Genomic DNA, 20480 nt, shown 5'->3' with positions numbered 1-20480 from the left:
TGGTTAGGTGAAGAGGGTAGCAGATTTCTCCAGAGAAAGAAAGCTAACTGGATTTAACCATCTTTAAACACCTAGGTTAAAGCCGTAATTAAACTACCACCAGGAAAGACTAAAATTGTATGGTACGAAGACAAAACTCCACTGTGCAGAGGACACAAACCTTGGCTGTGCTGATCCATTGGGCTCTGTGGAGGGCCCATTCCTGGGTGTGGTGTCCGCAGGCTGGTGCTCTTCATAGATCCACAGTGGACATCGTCGACAATCCCCTTGTCATGTATCCCATCCATGGGCTGAAACATGCACAGGGCATCCATTAGACACGTCCATAAGGCAGAGTATTTCTAACAAGACCACCAGAAGATACCTCCAGTCTTTAAAGATATGATACAACTATCTACTGTCTCTTCTACAGTCCTATATTATGGACTTCATAAGTAAAATAAGAAAGACCACACCAATAGGATGAGCAAAACCTCTCTAAGTCAAAAAATAAGGCTTTAAAAACCGTTTCATTCTTTGACCAATGTTACAATCTGTTTTAAGCCTGACAATTCAAAAGTACCGTTCACAGGGCAGATGACTATACTCCCGCTCATACCTCTGTAAATAAAGCGTGAAACCCGTTGCGTATTGAACTTATTCTGGAGTCCAAATGAAGGCTACATGAAATGTCTGAGGTGACCTATTTTCCTGGGAATTTTTCTTCACTGGATGAATGAACTAAGGAAAGTTAAAAAGTTGAACCGGAAGGTTCTATGGCAGTTGGGAAGGAGAAGAACATACAGAGGGCCCAGAAGCAATGGGGGGTGAGTACTGAAAAGGAGGGAGTGAAAGCAGGGGGGTGTGGGGGGAGAGATATGCTGCAGGGGGAGGGAAGAAGAAGAAGCTAAAGGCACAGGCTGGAAATTAATAACAAGCACAGGGGCTGGACATTGGACCTGAGGCCCAGAGCGTGATAGACATACAATACATAGCGACTGAACTGATGTTAATCCAATCCAGAATCAGGCAAGGGAGCATGCGCTTAGAAAAGGAAAAGTCTATTCTTCCCCCAACTGTAATAGCAATTTTCCAAACAGCCTGGAAGGAACATTTCCAAGAGTTTATAAAAACCAAATGACTTCAAGCAAGAAAGTATGAGTGTTTGCAGTTTTGGAGAAAAGAAAGTTAATTTCTGCAGAGTCAAAAGCGTGCACTTGAAAAGAGGGAAATTTTACCATAAAGAGGATGCTCCGAAGAAAAATGGGAAGAATCTGGTATAAAGAGTGTCACTGAGTCTGTTAAGTAGTAATAATAGAGAGGAAATCAAAGCCATGCAGCAGATGTATTTAGGCCACTTGTTTACTTATTTTCAGTGATGTTGAAAAGCAAAAAGCTGAAGCTCAGAGGGAGATGGAGGAGGAAGACAAGGAGCACAGCCACCTAAAAAAGAAGGAAGAAAGTGAAGGCATCTGGCCTGCAGGTGTGTGCTTCCCGGGTTCACCCAGGTCCTCAGGCAGAGAGCTCTCTCAGGGGCTGCAAGTGGGGGGAATGGGGTGGTAACATCTGCAGGGCTCAAGAGGAAAAACTGTAGAGCTCACAGGCAAAGCCAACACCAAACAAAAGGGAGTACCCAGGAGTGTAGAAAATAGTGAGAGAACAGATCACGGGACAAAAGCCATGGGCCAGAAGAGATGACAATCAATAAGACTGCCCAATAGAAAAGCAGGGCAGGACCAAGCATCACCCACACATTTAATTTTTAAAGGCTTCAATCACAAAGGTTAACTAAACATGTACTCCACATTTTTTTCTTTCTTTTGGAAGGTGAGGCCTTTATCCTCAGGTCATCCCAAGGTTCTGTGACACAGGGACAGAGTCCACGAAAGCAAAGCAGATCTAGAATACATCCCGAAGTTAACAGAACAGGAGCTGACTCAATGACTTCAGGACGCCAAGATGTCAACCCATAATATGTCATGGAAAGTAAGAGGCTTTGGTTCTGTAGACATGACAGGTCAAACACAGTTTTTTTTTTTTTTTTTTTTTTTTTTTTAAGGAGGGCAGCCAGGCATGATGACGCAGACTTGTAATCCCAGCAGCAGTCCAGAGGTGGAAGGAGGAGAGGAGTCCAAGGCCACTCTGGGTTACACAGTGATGTCAAGGCTACCATGAGGTACGTGAGACTCTATCACCAACAAACAAACCAAAAAGAAAAAAAAGGAAAAGAGGGGCACGCAAACTTGGGGATACTACAGAAGTACATCTTTAAATAAAAAGAGGATGTTTCAGGGCTATCAATAGAGACAGCATGGGGCTGTGATTAGAAAAAAGCCCACAGCTGCCTATGCATACGTATGCTGAGCCTGTCCTGTTGCCAAATACGGAAAAAAGGAAGGTGTAGAATGCATGTCCAGCTGTTTACGTGGGTAACTAACTCACTCGTTTTTCTTGGTACTGCTCCACTTTTCACGATAAGCAAATAGTTGGCAATCACAATATTTGGAAATCATCAAGTGACTTTTATAAGTAGACCTTCCCTTTGGGATTCTAATGCCCTACCGTGAAAATGACCTGAAGTCCTACAGAGTGAGGTAAGACCCACCCCTTCTGCTGAAGATGCTTTTGTTTCAAATGAGTGTCTCGTAGCACTGGTCTACTGTGACGGCTAACTTTCCGTGAAACCTTGACCACTGGTATCTGAATACTTGGTGAGGTTTATATCTGGGTGTGTCTTCATGGGGTTTCCAGATAAGGTTAGCATTTGAATAGAAACTGAGGAAAGCAGCGAACCCTGGCCTACGCAGCGGGCATCATCCCAAATTCGTGCAGAGGCTGAAGACAAGAAAAGGCACAGGTCGGGCGCAGGTCTGTAGAAGTGGGTCTCCTGACCTTCCACCGGAGCTTACAGGATTGGCCTTACACATTCCCACTGGCTCCTCTGGGTCTCCAGCCTGCTGACTGCAAACTGTGAAACTTCTCCAGAGGCCAGTTCCTCAGGAGAAATCTCTTATATGCCGTTGGCTCTTTCTCCAGAGGATGTGGGCATCCATGCTGCATGGATAGGGACAGCCCCGCATGTGACATCATCTGCAGGGATGCAAAGCCCGCACTTGCCTCATGAGGCAAGACTTTCAAGAACACAGGATGCCCTTATTGGTTTTCTTTGATTGGCTAACCTTCAAAGAAAGACTCAAAGAGAAACTTTCTTACTCAAAGAGGCTATCTTTAGCATTTCCTATACGGGCTCAAGGCCAAACAGTACCTATGTGATCATCCTCACCACAAAGATCTCATAGGGAGGGGATCGCTAGAAACTATTCTAGAAATGAACAAGCAGATCTTCTGATCCAGAGTGAGGCTGCTTCAGAGACAGAGAATTCCCAAGATTTCCCACGGCAGCTCACCCACCACCCTGGAGACTGAGCAGGACTGTGGAGAGAGACTCTGGGACCAACCTGAGCTACCTACCTATCTCAATAAACCAAAATGGGAAGAATTCCCTAGAAACTATTCAATTTTAATAAAGTCTTTTGAAAAATACTTAAATATGGTATCTATTTATTTATTCTTTGTGTGTGCCACACTTGGGATGCCTGAGGAGTCCAGGAAAGGAAGTCAGATCACTGCAGCTGCAGTCACAGGTGGGGGTTGGCGGCCCAATGTCAGTCCTGCAAGAACAGCAAATAATCTTAACTGCTGATCCATTTCTCCAGGCCCTGAAATATCTTTAGAAAAAGACTTTGACCTGCCACTCTTAAAGATCTAGTTTTATCAAATAAATTTCAATATTTTTAGGGAAGAAGAAATTTTCAATATATTGATTTACGGATGATAAAATTATATAAGACATGGAGGGGGGAGTTTTATTTACTAATGGACTTAACCACCAAGACAAAATACCTTTGACCCACTAATTCTTTGTATTTTAAAAAGACATCTTTATTACCGGGCCATCTATAACAGCGAAAGTACAGGAATGGTTTTACATTAGTTTGGGGATGCTTGGTTTTTTGTTTTTGTTTTTCTTGAGACAGAATCTCCTTACATAGTCCAGGTTGGCCTCAAATGCATGATCCTCTTGCTTCAATATGCCAAGAACTAGGATTAGAGGTATGCTTTTAATAACAGGCAAATTAACACAGATTTCTCTTTTGTTTGTTGTTTGTTTGTTTTTGTTTTTCGAGACACGGTTTCTCTATAACTTTGGAGCCTGTTCTGGAACTATCTGTTGTAGACCAGGCTGGCCTTGAACTCACAGAGATCCACCTGCCTCTGCCTCCCTAGTGCAGGGATTACAATGCCCAGCTGCAAACTAACACAGATTTCTAACTAGATCCTCATGTTAACAACAGGAAAAAGCAGGAGAGTCATCAGGACAGGACGGTACCCAGCCAGGCCTGGGAAGACAGGTCAAGTGGGAAGGAATGCTCAAAATCTTACCTTATGCATTTGGTGCATGCCTTCCTGTGGGAAGTCTGCGGAGCCCATTGTTGACATAGGATGTGAGACACTGGGGGGTCCAGGACTGGGCCCCATCATGCTGTGGACAGAACCTGGAGATGGTCCTGGTCCTGGACTAGGTCCCAGAATTGGTCCAGGAGAGGGTCCGGGCCCTGGGGAGGGCCCCGGGTGGGGCATCGCAGCTGGGTCTGTAGGTGTGGACATCTACTTCTCCTGCTCTGCCAGTCGGCAGAGTGACACTAAGCTGGTGAGAAGGGGGAAAGGAAAGAAAAGAAAGGGTTGTTTTAAACATGGTGTCCAGATCCAAATAAAACAGTTGTTAGAATTCGATGGTGCCATTTCTATAACTAACATCAAACAGAGCTACCCTGTCTCCTCCAGATGTCTGAATGAGTGTGATATATATCCCTGGGCCCCAGTCTTTATGAAGACCACTTGTTTTAAAAAACACATGCTCTAAGTGATTCCCCAGAAACATAAATCATCCAGGATACAGAGAGACTGGCTGGAGCAACTGGAATTTAACACATAAGCAGGATCTAAACAAGTTTGAATGTATGACTAAACACAACAGACACTCTTCATTATAGACGGGCTTAGACACCTTAGAAGTCACTAAGCCCTGCCTGCCTCCACCCCTACTTCCCATACTACTGGAATAGAAAATCCTTTACAAATAAGGACCCCTCCAAGACTCATTTTCCTAAGTCAACAAGGCAATAAAAACTTCACAAAGAATTCTAGATGACTAAGGGGGTGGGAATTCTAGGTGACCAAGGGGTGGGGGGAGATTCAAGTCTACCAATTCATAATAAAACGAAAAGTCCCATTATAGAAAAAGAAGAAAGATAGCCGGGAGGTGGTGGCACACACCTTAAACCTAGCACTTGGGAGGCAGAGGCAAGTTGGTCTCTGTGAGTTTGAAGCCAGCCTAGTCTACAGAGCAAGTTCCAGGGCTACACAGAGAGACCCTGTCTTGAAATAAAGAAAGGTAGGAAGGAAAGAAGCAAGCAAGTTATGGGGATCATACTAGTATGGGTTCATTACTAGGTAAGTTCTCGATACTTCCTGGAGTCAGATGAGATAGCACATACAAAAAAGAAAAACAACAAAGCCCAAAACTACCACAGTCTGCATGCCTTGTCCACCAACCACATCTACTGAACCAGAAGTCATCAAAAGGAACAAAGACAACTCAGCCTCCTCCCAGACAAGTAACAGAAACCAAGTAACCACTTGGACTGCTATGTTCCTGATTTGTGCTAGGCCTCTGGTCAAGGGTGCCAGAGGGTAGCTGTCTGTGTTTAGGAATGGACATTATGTTTCTCCAGACTCAACTGTGTGCTACTCTGTCACCCAGCCTCCAAGCCTTCCCAGCATTCCCCCCACTAGGAAATAACTGACTGAGTCAGGCACCTATGATAATTAACGAGACAAAATGAGTAAATGAGATGTCTTCCGAATTCCCGTAGAGATTGACAGTCCTAGCAACACAGCTGAATGCCACTACAGTAATACCTGCTCCATGTTCAGGAGCTGTCCCGCTGGCCCACGTGTACACAGGGAAAACACTTTTGCTGTCAACCTCACAAAACACAGAGTGGCGCCGCCCCACCCCCCAAGTGACTCGAATACCTAGCATGCAATGGCAGAGATGCAATCAGACGGAAGTGGGAGGTGAAAAACCCTCATCGGCTCTATTCCTGTTCCATGACTGAACCTCTATACAGCAAGCCCCACAAAAGAGCACCCTGCTCTTCCATCCTGTATCCCCTGCACCTTCAATCTGCATGTGCTCTGGGCTAGGAAAATACCCGATAATAGTTGGGCCTGACACTTCACACCTACAAGAGCAGCACTTGGGATGTTTAGGACGCATCACTGGGACACATGGGCCAGCCTGGGCTACAGAGTGAGGACCGCGTCACAAAACAAACACAAACAAAACCTCAGTGAATAAACAGCTGACAAAATTCCAAGAGCAAGTTGATTCAATTAATAATGTGAATAAAAACTAAAGAGCAGCCAGTGTCCGGGGTGTATATATAAACATTTTTAAAAGGTAGGCAGAAACATAGGCCACTCTGGCGAACACATTGAGGTTAAAATGGGAATTCAATATAAATGCTTCCTCAAACAGAGAAGGGTCTGGGGTAAATTATAACCTTAAATGCCCTACGAACCAAATGTTATTTATTTTTTTATGATTAACAAAGCAGGTGGAAGTAACTTTTGTGTTTGCCTTCCACCTACCTCGCACATAAACACACACATGCTCGGTCAGCTCTTTAAACTCAGGGAGCTGACGTCAGTCCGCAGGCACTACAAGTTAGAACGTTCAGCCGTGGATATCAACAAACTGAAACACCCCTTCATTTTTTTAGTGAATTAAAGGAAATTACTTAGTTCCTGTTATGGTTTGTTGTGAAATCAGCTTCAATAGGTATTTTGGTAATATAGCACAAGTTTGAACAATGAAAACAGAAACACTCAAGTTAGCCTGACAGTCCTACTGCTTACGTTTTACATTTTTTAATACGTATAAATCCATGACTGCATTCTGCTTATTATTTTCATCTGGATTCTCTGAGATGTTGTAAAACACATACAACTCCAAATAAATATTCCTCTTTTTTTTTTTTTATGGAAACTAAACTTCTTACGAGGAAAAATATCTGTGGAGGGAAGAGGGAGGCTTTGGAGCACATAAGTGGAATATATAACATGGAAACTCCACGATAAGAGATTCCGTCGGCTCATGGATGTAATGAGTGCATAGGTCTAAGAGAGGCAGGATAGGTTAACCCTGGGTCATGTGACTAGGGAATGGTAAAGATTAGACTCTCAGAACTGGAAGGTGATGATGGCTGACCTCCACCTCAACTAGGAACCCAGAGATCTGAGTTCTGTGTCAAGACTACTACCCTGGAATGCTGGAAAGGTACTTTCCCTTGGGGTCCTTTGGTTCTCTCGAGGCTTAGGAGGGGAATATCTCAAATGACCCCTCCATCTATCTATGACTTGGTGTCTACCATCATCCAGATGACCTCAACGTCCCCGTCTGACCCAGTGCTTGACAGAGCTCCTGAAGGGGCCTCTATGTCAACACCAGGACTGTCCATCACTCAAGCACAGCCGGGAAGAGGACCTCACAGAGCCGAGGCCAGCAGTCCTAGGCTGATTCTTCCTCTACATTTCTGCTGGCAACTTCATTATTTAGCTCAAATGCACAATTTCCTATTATAAAGACACGCAGGGCTACAAATTACAAAGGTACAAATCTCAAGGCAGAGGACATGTTATCACTGAGTCAGCCATGAGGGCTTCAAGTCTAGGCTGGTCAACTCAACTTCCCTTGTGGCCATCATGTCCACTCAAATCCTTGCCCCTTTCTTCCTCCTTCAAAGCACCTGGTGGTGGAGATGATGACAGGGTGGTCACAGAACACGGTGGGAGAGGAGCAGGGCTCAGTCTGGGAGAGAGTTTGGCCAAGTTAGGAGACTGACAATCTATCACTGTTGTCTGCTGGGGACAGAGCTGGGCCTTGTCTCCGATGGGAACAACCTATTCCACAAAGATGAACACACTGAAGGAAATAAGCCTGGGGGAGAGAGCACAGCTGCCGCCCAGACGCTGGCAAAGGCAGCCCCCTCCCCTCCCTGCCCTGTTACCCTCGGCCTCAGACTAGGACTCCCTGAGGGCCAGGCCACTGTGTTCTTGGCAAGAATTCTTCAGCAGTACACCCTATCTTCCCATTCAGGCATTTTTGCCTTTACAACTGGGGAGGGCGTGTTTTTCAAAGCAAAAGGCCACGGCTGCACTTCCCACAACTCCAAACCCCACAGCCATCAGCCCCAGACTCCCTGGCCCTTCCCCCTCTCATGCTGAAAAGGGCTGGGCACCTCCATCTGCATAGTAAAAGGAGTTTAAATCCATGGAATTTTAAGGGTCACCACCCCAACTATGACAACCCAGACAAAATGTAAGGCTCTAGTCTAATTGCAACCCAGGACATTCCAAGGACCTGCATGTGGGTGGTGGGAGTTAAACACACCTCAAGCGCTTCATACTCATTCCAGTCCCTTGAGTGAAGGGGACAGTGTGTCAGGCTCCCATGGAAAAGTGGAGGCAGGAAAGAGGCTGGCTGGTGCAAAGTCACTTGGGTCGCAGGAGTAGAATTTCTCATAGAACACTTTTTATCCTTTGACTCTCAATGCACCAACTAAGCAGGGGACCTACCAGGGCAAGTCCATCACCATCACCCTGTGAAGGCCAAAGGTCAGAGAGTTTGGGACTTGTTTTTAGTTCATTCATGGTTAGTCCGCTTCTAACTCAAACAAAGGTCCCATCTAGTTGTACTCCCTCTGCTCTCTGAAGAGTTCTGCACTGTCAAGGTATTGTCAACAGGTGCAACTAGTTGCTAGACCCCTGGCTTCTGGAAGAGTGGAGTAGTAGGTTCCAACCTAAAACAAAAGTCTAAGGATCCAAGTAAATTCCCATAAATCCCAAGTGATTTTCATTCACTTGGGATTGCACCCAGGGAGTGGTTTGCCCAGGGAGTGTTTGGTCTAAGTCCCTGGGATGAACACAGCCCAAGGCTTTCAATTTGTATGTTAATACAGCCTTTTGTCTTATTACTCCAACCTTTTGGGGTCAGGGGTCTATTAACCAGTTGGAAATTAAACATGGGTGAATTTTCAGCACTCACTGAGAAATTCCCTCCCAATACAATCCTATATGTTTTTGGGTTTTATTATTTTCATTCACGTCTTCGTATTCTTTACTATATTTCTAAATCCCCACACCTCCACTCTGGAGAAAGCTATTTTTGTCGAGGCTGCCCACCCCATCCAATCAAGGCTAGCTGGGCTCTCTACTTTCCTGAAGAGTTAAGGGAGTGGAGAAAGCCATGGGGGACTGGATTCCTGAGTGAACATGTGTTGTTCACACGAGACATGTCAAGTACCATGTCTCGGGCTCAGAGGGACGTCAAAGCCATTCTCGGGGGCCTGGTGCAAATATTGACAGTGTGCGGAAAATGTTCACCATAGCTGTCTCTCCCCAATCCCAGATGCTTCTAGCTTCAAGACTGCTTCCCTTTGAGACTGCTTCTACTGAGATGAACTAAACTGGTCTCCTTGATCCCGCTGGATCCCGCTGTATACCATAAACCCTGCTTCCTTGTTTATCTGTATACAATAACCCCATCTCATTCTCCAACGGTATTCAGTAGCCCTGCCTCTCCATTCAATTCTCTATACCAAACATGCTGACTGTCCCGGCTGCTGCGGTTCCTCCTGAAGCACCTGTGTGCGTGCTTCTCCTCTCTTCATTCCTTCCCCATTATGTCCAAATCCCTGGGGGTCGTGCAATGTCGCACCTCCAGAACTCCTGTGCCCACCACCACCACCACCAGGTATGTGTTTTACAACGTCTCAGAGAATCCAGATGAAAATAATAAGCAGAATGCAGTCGTGGATTTATACGTATTAAAAAATGTAAAACATAAGCAATGGGATTGTCGGGCTAACTTGAGACCAAAGAAAGGGACTGAGATCCCTCAGGACACAACCAGGAGAAGCTGGCCAGTGGCCAGTCTTGACCACACTGATTCAGGGGCAGCATGCCTCAGCTTGAGCCCTGCACCTCTGTAATGTGTTCCACTGCTGGGGCCAGCCAGGGGTAGAAAATGGGAGACAAAGAACAAAGATGGAAACAATGCCACAGGTGTTTTGCAAGGGCTAGGATTTGGCTGGGACAATATTTTTATTTATCACGGGATGGAGTAAAAGAGAGGCCAAATCCTAAAGAGATTCTGAGGTGAAAACATCATTACCCAAAAGTGTTTTGATGCTTAATCCAACACCAAAAGATCCATTTTTTATATTTATTCTCAATTCTACTGACTGTCTCGGGCAGAGTGGAGTTAAGGAGAACAATAGTGACAGACAGACAGACACGCACGCACGCGCGCACGCGCACACACACACGCACACATACACACAGAGCCCTAACAGGAAATTTATGCAGAAATGGCAACAAGAGAAAAAGATGGAAGACCATCCAGAACTAGTATGGGTGCAGCTAAATGTCGCCAAGGCAATGGGGGCGGGGAGGGAAGAATAATACTCAATGAGGAGGAAAAGACTCTGGGAAGGGTTGTTGGAGACATGAAAACAAAAAATTAGAACTTTCTAGAAACAAGGAGAGTTGTGGAGTGTGCACTAACTTGAGCAATACCTCCTCAAGTGCCCTTCACCAGAGCTCCTAAGGAAGCCTGGAGACAGCCCAGGACTCCAGCCAATCCTCTCACAGCTCTCGCTTTACAGGAAGACTGGAGGCCAGGCTAAAGGTGGACCATCATAAATAAGAACTCAGTCCAAGGCCTAAGAATAACTCAGCCCTTGCCAGCGTTCAGGCAGTCACAGGAGAGTGATAAGGCTTGGAAGATAAGTCAAGATAAGGGTCCTTTTGTGTCTGTCTGCTGAGTCAGAAGTCTCTGATCAGAAGGGCTGCTTGGCTTTTATCTACATATCCTTCTCTCTAGAGGAACTGAACTCCTTCACAAGAGGTAGCAACTTGCCTAGAACTGGACAGAGAAAGCCCCATTAGCATTGGTAGGTGGGCAGTATAGAGGACGGCAGTGAGGATACAGGACTAAGTCTACCAGGAGCCTCCTGTTCAGAAGCCAAGGTTGTCCGCCTCATGGTTAAACATCAAGCAGGCCATGCTGCTGCTTGGCCTGAGAAGTGTAAGTGTAAACAGTTTCCAATACAATTTGTGACGGTGATAAAAATCATACTGTGTCTAAAGCTAAAGTAAGTTGCTCCACCCAAACCCTCGGGAGGCATTGAAAACATTCTCATGGTTATTCATGTTGGCTTGCCATTCAGTTCGAAGTCATATACGTTTTAAGAAGCGCTTGGATGAGAACTTTTCCGTTCACTGGGCTTCTGTGAACTTTCTTTCATTGGGGAAACAAATTTAGGACATGCCTGAGTTGCTGCCCTGCCTTTAAATAAACTGCCTTGGGACCTGTCCTTGCCCAGAATCAGACCTGGCAAAGGCTGGGAGGAAGCTCGGTGTTATAGGGCAGATAAACAACAAACTGAGCTTCATTAATTAGCACACACACACACACACACAACACACCCTGCCACCGCCACCCCCTCCCCAGCCCTGCGGTGCTCCAGCACTGCTAGGGCTAAATCCTGGCTTCACCTTATCTCCATAGACACCTGAGTCCCCACCCTACACTAGTCCTCCACCTGTGATGCCCTCTATACTACACTAGAGAGAACCACCATCATTCCCACACAGGGAAAGGGGTGTTAATAAGAAAATCCAAAACATAAGAGGCCCCTTCAATACAGAAACAGCACCCCTTCTCTAATCTGAGACTCAAGGATTAGGGGACAAGCAAAGGTTAACTCACTCAAAGTTTAGCACACACTGCTAAGGCCCTTGGCCAAAAAAAAAAAAAAAAAAAAAAAGCCAGCCAGCAAATCAAACCATCAAAAACTAGCTTCCAAGTGGGTATCCCAAAGCACAACCAACCACTTGTGCGTATCGTGTACAAGCCTGTCCATCCCAGACATATAAAGGCTCTTCCCCAAAGCGATCTCATCTTAGGATGCTGAAAACAAACAACTGCATTTTCTGTTAAGAAAATTTCATCTTTACACGAAACATATTTTTTTTAAGTAGCAAATGCATGCCTTCAAAATCTGGTTGACAGACTCACTTTTATTTAGGAGCAAAACTCAACATTTAGGCTTACGAGGGGAGTGAGCCTGGATTGTACATGTGATGGACAGCCTGATGGCACTGGGGATTGAACCTAGGGAATGAGCCTAACCTGTGTATGTTAGGCAATATTTCTACCACTAAAGCACACCTCTAGCCCAGTTGATCTTTAATATGCCCAACATTCCCTGACGGACGCAGTCACAATCAACAATGAACCCTTTGACTTCACGGCAGTAAAAACTGAGAGCAGCCGTTTATGAGTCTGTCATCAATCAACAGGTCCACCGAACCTCTTTGGGTTCCAAGTTCCTTACCAACTGCAGATGCACACTGGAAAGCCAGCAACAAGTTTAGCTTTGAGAGGAACTAAATAAAATATAAGGTGTGCAGATACCTTGCGAGATTATGGTAGACAAATGCTCATCACTGCCAGGATCCTTAGAAGATCTACAAGTCTCGCCGTGAACTTGAATATACAAGTTACAAATAGTTCAAACTTTCTGAGACTGGAGAGATGGCCCTGAGGTTAACAGCACTGGCTGCCCTTCCTAAGGACTGGTTCACAGCACCCACAGGGTGGGCTCGTGACTGTTGGCAACTTCTGGCCTCCGTGAGTACCAGGCATGCACACAGTACATAGGCATACATGCAGACAAAACATATGCATGTAAAACAAATAATATAGAGATATTCAATTCCGAGAGACAAGTCTCCAACATATAGTGGGCAGAATATTCATGCTCTAGTCTAGACATCTTGGCTCTCTACAAATCTTCAACTTTATCTTGTAAAACTCTCCTGCCGGGACCTCTTGGTCCAGGCAAACCAGTCCAAACAGGTACAGCGGTCGACCCAAGGCTTGTTCAAGCTTAGTCCCTGTGACCTCGGGCTTTTCTTCTGATCCCAGATGACCTGCATCAGCAACTCCCATTTCTGTTCTTCTCCCACACAACCCTGACCCCTGACTCTAAGATTTAATCAGTCCCACGAAGTCAAGAGAGGTGGCCTGGCCTCCCTCTGTCACAGGGCTCAGCAGGTCACTCGCTTCTGTGTTTAAATGCTTGAGTACATTCTGGAAAACACATCACTTCATACTGACCACTGAATTTTTAACAGAATTTTGGACTTTGCTTAATGGCAATTCAGAACAGAACAGCAAACCACAGAATAGCAGCAAATATTTGCCAAGCTGTTATGTGTCGAGTTGTTAAAAAGCCTGGGGGCAGGGGAGGCTTTCCTCCCAGACATCCAATTTCCAGAGGGATGGCTCATCTCCCAGTAGGATGGCAGAAACTGCAGTTGACCACATCCAGCAGGCAAAAAAATGTACAAGCATCCCAAGCAAGAAGAGCACAACTGAATGCAAATGCCCAGAGGATCCCTTCGGGTAACCTGGGTACCAACACTCCACGTACAGTTCTCAGTTAGCCTTTTCTCTCTCCCTTTTTTACATAATTTTAACTCCCAAATGCCAAATCCAGTTTTTAAAGCGAGGGGAGGATAACTATACCTTCATGGCCTTTATACTCTGTTCTGTCTCAGTTTCATCTCTGGGGATTCCATTCATCGGTTACAAACCCCAGACCATACTTAGATTAAATAACTTTCTTTTGGAGAGTTTCAAATACAGTAGTGTTTGAACAAAGGTAGATCATATACTGGTATAAGACTGGCGCTTACCCCCAGAAAAATGCAGAATTCTTAGATGCTTTAAGTCGCCCAGAATTATAGCCTGAATATACCTGTCAGAATGTCCCACCGGTCTCATGGAACCAGTAAACTACCGCAGTTCAAACCAAGTTTTCCAGAACCCCAGAAATAAACCGTGGGTTAGGGATGCTGCTGGGTGGTATTCGCTTGGCATACACACAAAGCCCTGGGTTCCATCCTTAGCACAGGGTGTGGCAATACACAGCTGCAATTCCAGCAGTTGGGTTATCGGAGCAGGAAGGCTGGCAAATTAGAAAAAAATGATCAAACTCTGTATCACTATCCGACTCATCATTCCAGATGATCATGTGAGAGAATTAATGAGGGGTTTCTGGTTAATGTTCAAACACTTCACCATTTAGCTACCGGACTTCATCGGATCCCTTCCTGATGTTTTCCTGAGGTACAATTATCCAAGCATTTAAACTCTACTTAGAAAACTTAAGAACTTGAAAGTGATATATATATCCATCCCCAAACACTTTCAAGGAAAGATGCTAAATTAACATGGACAAATGCTAAAATTCTAAGAAAACAGTAACAGAGACATAAAGTCTTTCAAACCCTGGGTGTAAGCTCCCTTTCATCATAACACGATAAGGCGAATAAACATGCTCTTTCATAAACTCTGGTAGGGTGTAGTGTTAGACCCCTCTGATAAACACAGTCACAACTTTCTGTATAGAAAAATAACAACACCTACAACTTCCTAAACATCCTATCAAATAAATTAATTACCAGCATCTGTATTTTCTATACCCAATTACTATATACTATACCAATTATACTCATAATCTTATTAACTGGCTAGATATTAAAAGTTCCACACACACTTTTTTTCCCCCCTCAAAGATGAAAGAAAAAAATCAAAAGTAACCTCCAAATATAACTTTTCGTGAGGGGCATTTTCTCATTTGTTCATTAGAAATTACCACAGGAGGGAACTGTGACCCACAGTTTTCTGAGGCCACTCATGCAAAGGGACACACACTGTCCACTTCCTACAGCATCTTAAGTATAAAAAATGGTATGAATCAAAACTTGTGGTGGTTCAGGCTGGCTAGCACTCCTTCCCAGGGCTGAGACAGGGAAACGATCCTCAGCATGGTGCCTGAGATAAGTCAGTCCTCGTGGCAGCATGTCAAAATGTCATAAATAGTGATTTATTGTATCTCTAGAGTAGCACAAAGCTGCTGACCTAGGAGGGCTTGACAAAGGCCTTGTTTACAAAGGAAGACTTCTAAGGCAGAGAGAAAACTGGGAATGCTGGAGGACAGCGCCACTTTCATAATTTATGAAACTTCTCTGTTTACGGTCCTCCTCCAAAACACAATGAACCTTTAAAATGAGACGTCAAAATATTACAGTATTATAGAGCACCACCACCGCCTTCTAGAAGAGAAAGTTGTGCTTTGACTCCCCCACCCCCAACACACCCTGCTGGCAGAATGGTTTATTTTAAACTTAATCAAAGAAATAGAACTTTAAATAATTACCTGCAGAGGGGTTACTTTCTAGGTATACTGTGTCAGGAGTACATAGAAGAGAGAATTCAAGCGCCAACCATACAAGAAGCACGCTTTTATTGCGGTCAATTCTAAGCCTCAGGTGTTGGCCAGAACACTTTTCAAGAAACTTGATGAGAAATGTTGAAAAAAAAAAAAAACCACTTTACAAAAGAACAAAAGGAAAGATCTAAGACGGCTTTGAACAGGCTCAGCGGTGAATGTTTTCAGTGAGACACCACAGTGCAGCCAGAGCCAAAGCTGGTCTGAGTGATGCAAGGCCTGGGAGAAAGGCAGCATGAGGGGGTCACTCCCTCCCTGCCAAAGGTTCTGACACCCAAATCCTAACTCATTTAAAAATTCTCTACCAATATGGCAACATTTTTCAAAGGCCCAAACAAAAACTAGCTGTACCTCCACCCTGTGGACTATTTACCCCTCAACCTACTGCAATAATTACCTGATAAACAATTAAGGGTGTCTCTAGATCTCCTTTTTACAGTAGTTAACATTTGAGGTGGAAGGGAGCATTTTGCAGCCCTTTTGTTTTTTTTTACATTCTTAAGAGATTTTTTTTCTTAAAATTGTTTTCTCAGTGTCCACTAACTGTACAAAATAATGGGTTTCATTATGGCATTCTCCTACGTGTTTATAGTTGTTCCTTAACCCAATTACCCTCTCTTGTCCCTGGTCCCAAGTCCCCCACCTCTTTATTGCCCCCCCCCCACTATCCAAAGGCAGTATTTTAAAAGCAAGTCAGCAAGCCTAGAGGAATAAAAGGGCAATTAGATTCTGAAAAGACAAAGTGTGTCTCTATTTGCATAATAATGCCACCTAAGAATCAATCCAGCCACACCTCCTACCCCTCCACCAGCTTGAGCTTTGGAGTAGCCTGGGAGGCCAGAGGAGTCCCCAGGGAGTAGCAACTCCAGGTGTGGCTTCACGAGTGGGAGGCTTAAGACGCAGGAACGTGCATTGGTAAGTATCTGCATACGTATAACATCAAACGTAGCTTTTATATTAATTAGAAGAGTTCTCACTGTTTTCTAAGTCCTGGGTGGTTTGGACAGGAATTCTGTGCTATCCAACCCCAAGCAACTCTCAAACCAACTTACTTATCTCCACAAAGCAAGGCATACAACAAAGTGAAAAGAAGTTTGAAAATTAACTGAGACCTTAAACATTACCACGCCGCGCAATAAACAGACGTGTGTCCTCAACGTCTTCCTTATGCTCCATTGTTATGCATACAAAGGAATACGTGCCAACGTGATGACTAGAAAGGACACAATGTTGACACCTCTACAAAACGTTGCTAACTCGGTCACTCCTCCCTCCACCACCTCCCTCCACCGCACCGGAGAGGAGGGGGGAAAGGACACAGCCTGGCAAAACTCCCCAAAAGTTATATAAACAAAAGAGAGAGAAGCCCAGTGTGGGCTTCGCACCCATGTGCTACTAAAATTACATAACACCCGGTGCAGACACTGAATGAGGAATGATTCTGCACTACACCCCCGCTCTCTCCACTCCTACACCTTCCTCCTTCGCTTGAAACACCCCAATGCCCTGCGCGAGAGTGGACCGCTTGGGATGTTTCTTTTCTTAATGGAGTAAATCCTTGGAGAGTTGGAGGGACGTTAAGGCCCGAAGTTTGAACGTGCAACAGCCGCAGACTCTCCGGACCTGGAGCCGAAAGGACTGACAACAAGCAGCCACCCGCGAGGCCTCCTTCTCCCCCGCGCGGTGCCTCCCGCTGGAAAGTTTTCCCTGCGATCGATTGCCTGCCTGACTTTGCTAGGAAGGCGAGCCAGAGACCGGAGGGGGCCTCGAAGAGAAGAGAAAGACCTAGAAAGCTCGGCGGGCAGTGGCGGCGGCGGGAGGAGCAGGCTCCTTACCTGGGCGACTCGTAATGGCCCGGGGCTCAGGCTGGCAGCGCCCGGGGCGGCGAGGGAGCGGGGTGCACACCACTGCTTAGGCCGGTGCCCGCGGCCCTGCCCCCGCCGCCTCCTCTTCCTCCCTCGCGCGCGTCATGTCACGGCGATCAAACATGTCTGTGCGCTTCACCGCGGTGACTTCCTGATTCTCCGCCGCTCGCGCGCGCCACGCACTCGCCCTCGCCGCCGCAGCCGCACGCACCGCCACTGCCACCCGCCCTCTCGCCGCCAGACCCCGGCGGGTCTGCGTCCGGCTCCCGGGAGGGCTCGGGCGGGAGGAGCAGCCGGCGCAGCTCGCCACGCACTGGTCCCTAGCGCACTGCACACTCGCGCCAGCCCGCCGCCCCCTCCTGCCCCTCCACCCGACTTGTGGCCCTGCCAAACTTTTTTTTTTTCCGGGTTGATTGGTGTCCAACTTCCCTCCGCCTCCATCCCCCAGGCAGCCCCACCAGCCCCGTGCTCACCACCATCCGCAGCGAACAGCAACCCGGATAAAAATAATAATGTAATCCAGGCGGCGGGGGCGAACGCAGACACCCGCACCCGGCGATCTCCCGCGGGTACCGGAAACCGGCGCGAGCGCCCGGACCGGAGCGCGGGTGTCTCCTGGAGTCCGCACCGCTGCGACCCGCCCGGCGCGGTGTCACTGTGTCCAGGCCGCGCGGCCTGGTGCAGGGCACCGGGGGCACTGTGATGGTGTGCGCTTGGTGGCTGGAGGGCGCCCAGGGGCTGGCAAGCTGGACCGGTGATTTGGGGAAGTGCATCGCGACACCTTTGCAGATGGCGTGGCCGGCCGTTTTGCGATGCCAACGGGAGGGGAGGAGACCCGGCATCGGGGGAGATAGGGGAAGGGGTGAACTAGGTTGGGATGGGAATAAAGCAAACTCGAAAGCAGGGAGCGAGAAGGAAGGGGTGAGTGTCATCGCTGGGAGGAGGCTCCCACCGGCTCTCCCCGCCTCCCTCCTTCTCCACCCCCCATTCCCTCCCCGTAGCAGCCCTTTCCCTTCCCGGGCGAAAGCCACGGCCGCTACCCGGGTGCGCACGGGTCCTATTGTGACAGTCAGGCAGAGAGGATTATCCGGATCATGGCCTCCCGAGCCCTTAGCCGCCGCGGCTCTCCCGGGTCCCTGTGCGCCCCTGACACCTAGACCATCCCAGACGCCCCACAGCCGCGGCTTCCGCGGCTCAAGCCAAGGAAAGACACAAGCAAAAGAAAACAAACCAGAGAGGCGGGGGAGGGCAGGCTAACGGAGCCCTGCGGGCACCTCGGACCTCTTTCCTTGGGGCTTTCTTCCACCCTCCCACAATGGGACCAGGGTTGGACTCTCTGAACTTCCATACCCCAGCCCGAGCTGCCTCCAGGTACTAGACAGGGAGGTCCGCGGCGCCACGGCCACAGCCCCCGGGGCAGCCCCTTCGCCTGTAGGCCTGTCACCAGTCAACACATCGCCCCCCTCCCGCCCGAGGGGACCCGAGGAGTGGAGGCAACACCTCCGAGCCCGCAGGCACTGACTCCCGCTGTGGTGGCCGCCGCCTGCTCGGGGAGCCAGCAAGGACTACTGCCGCCTCCAAGGTCTGCTCGCGTCCCCGCAGCCGGAGCCCTTTAAACAAGTCTCTGGGAGGCGAGTAGCAGCAGTGTGGTTGGCGCCCTGCCGCCAGCCCGGGCTCTTCGCCCTCCTTTCTCGTTTCCTTCCAACTCTAATGGGGAGGATGGCTCGGAGTGAACTGTCGCGTTTCCTTCCAGCTTCCCTATCCGTTTTCCCCCAGACTCTCTCCTTCTCCTGCCATCAGCCCTCCCCACCTCTGCTTTTAAGGGGGGGGGGGGTGCAACCTGGCCGAGAGTGTGTTGCAACCCTGAGTTGGCAGCTCATCGCTGTCAGCCTGCCCGGGGTCAAGGCTATGGCTCGTTGGGATTTATTCCCCTTGCCCCCTTGAAATAGTAATTATTACTGTTGTTATTAGAATGGCAAGGTTCGGTTCAAACTTTCTGGTTTCTTCTATCACCGCCTGGGAGCTGTCGTTAGAGCACCTGAGGCCCGCGAGGAAGAGGCGGGCTTTTTTGTTGTTGTAGCGGTTGGCCCGCCTGTTTGTTTTGGTCTTCGAGCATGCACAATAAATAATGATTAGGATAAGGACGCATAATCCGGGGCGAAGGCGGCGCGGTGCCGGAGGGGTTCGGCTGCGACTGCAGCAGGGAGGCCGGAGCCGGGGAGAGAAGAGAAAGGAGTTGTAAGTTATATTTACCTTGCTCGCGAGCAGTGTGCTGGCTGAATCTTCCCTCTCTGAGTCACCCAGAGTACAGAAACAGAGGGAGCGAGGACTAGATTATGAATATGACTTCATTGATGACAGCCGTCCCCACCTCTTCCGAAACTCGGGCTCCGCCCCGCGTCCCACCCTCGCCGCCTCCACGGGCGCCGGAAGACGCGCCGCAGTTGGCCCCGCGCGCCGCTCCTCCCTGCCCGACCCGGCGCGGGTTGGCGGGACGCTCCTGTCACTCGCCTTGCTCAGCGACTCCGGGCGCGGGGGGGGGGGGGAGCAGGGGGCGGTGTGCAAGAATGTGGATCGAGACAGCTCTACTGTATGCGTGGATCCGTGTGTGTCTGTGAGGCGCCGGCTCTCCGCTCTGTTTGTGCCTGGAGCAGAGAAACTGCGCAGGACACGCAGCCAGCCCGCAGCCCAGCTGGACTCGGGCGCTGCGTGTCCCTCAGCTGGCTGTAATCATCCGAGCTCCTCAGGGGAGGCTAGGGGAGCCCCCGAGCCAAGGGGAGGATAGCCATAGTAATAGAGCGTAGTAGTTCGGGGGAATGTGGAGACCGTGCTGGAATTTAAGTGTGCCTGCGCCTGCCAGCCAGCTCGAGCCTGCAGAGAGAAAGGGAGGGGACGGCGGGGGCAGGGCTCCGAGTGGCACCAAAGCTGTTTGTGGCACAGTGTTGGCCGAGGGAAAAAATGGGCATTATCATACCAGCTGAAACTTTTTGGACAACCCTCCCCACTCCTCCCAAGGCTGTCATAAATCTGCATTCTTCCCACCCATCCCAAACCCCCAGTGAAAAGGGAGGCGGCACAAAGAACAAGCCTGCCAAATCTGTCTCATCCCTAAAGGACTGCAAGCGTCCAAATGCCAGCGACGAGA

The 20480-nt window shown here is 48.1% G+C and overlaps 1 protein-coding gene across 5 annotated transcripts in view; it reads right to left on the bottom strand.

The window, feature by feature from the left end:
- Positions 1 to 19733, bottom strand: part of Smarca2 (SWI/SNF related, matrix associated, actin dependent regulator of chromatin, subfamily a, member 2) — a 164168-nt gene extending 144435 nt beyond the window's left edge. For 2 of the 5 annotated variants that reach the window (XM_050160511.1, XM_050160540.1), the window contains exons 1-3: positions 19589 to 19733; positions 4423 to 4687; positions 161 to 290 (exon numbers count right to left, since the gene is read on the bottom strand). In XM_050160511.1, coding sequence (XP_050016468.1) covers positions 161 to 290; positions 4423 to 4647 — 355 coding nt within the window. In that variant the 5' untranslated portion in view covers positions 4648 to 4687; positions 19589 to 19733. Of the gene's footprint in view, positions 1 to 160; positions 291 to 4422; positions 4688 to 17305; positions 17680 to 17808; positions 17949 to 18835; positions 19067 to 19588 lie in introns of those variants that run through there. The other 3 variants (XM_050160534.1, XM_050160527.1, XM_050160521.1) reach the window with 3 other exon arrangements.
- Between the last annotated feature and the right edge of the window lie 747 nt (positions 19734 to 20480).

The sequence above is a fragment of the Alexandromys fortis genome, unplaced genomic scaffold (assembly GCF_014885135.2).
Source record: "Alexandromys fortis isolate MF-2015 unplaced genomic scaffold, M_Fortis_MF-2015_v1.1 scaffold_10, whole genome shotgun sequence".
In the NCBI taxonomy this organism is placed as follows: Eukaryota; Metazoa; Chordata; class Mammalia; order Rodentia; family Cricetidae; genus Alexandromys; species Alexandromys fortis.
Note: the sequence above shows the minus strand (reverse complement) of the source record. Positions and strands in the feature narration are given on the sequence as shown.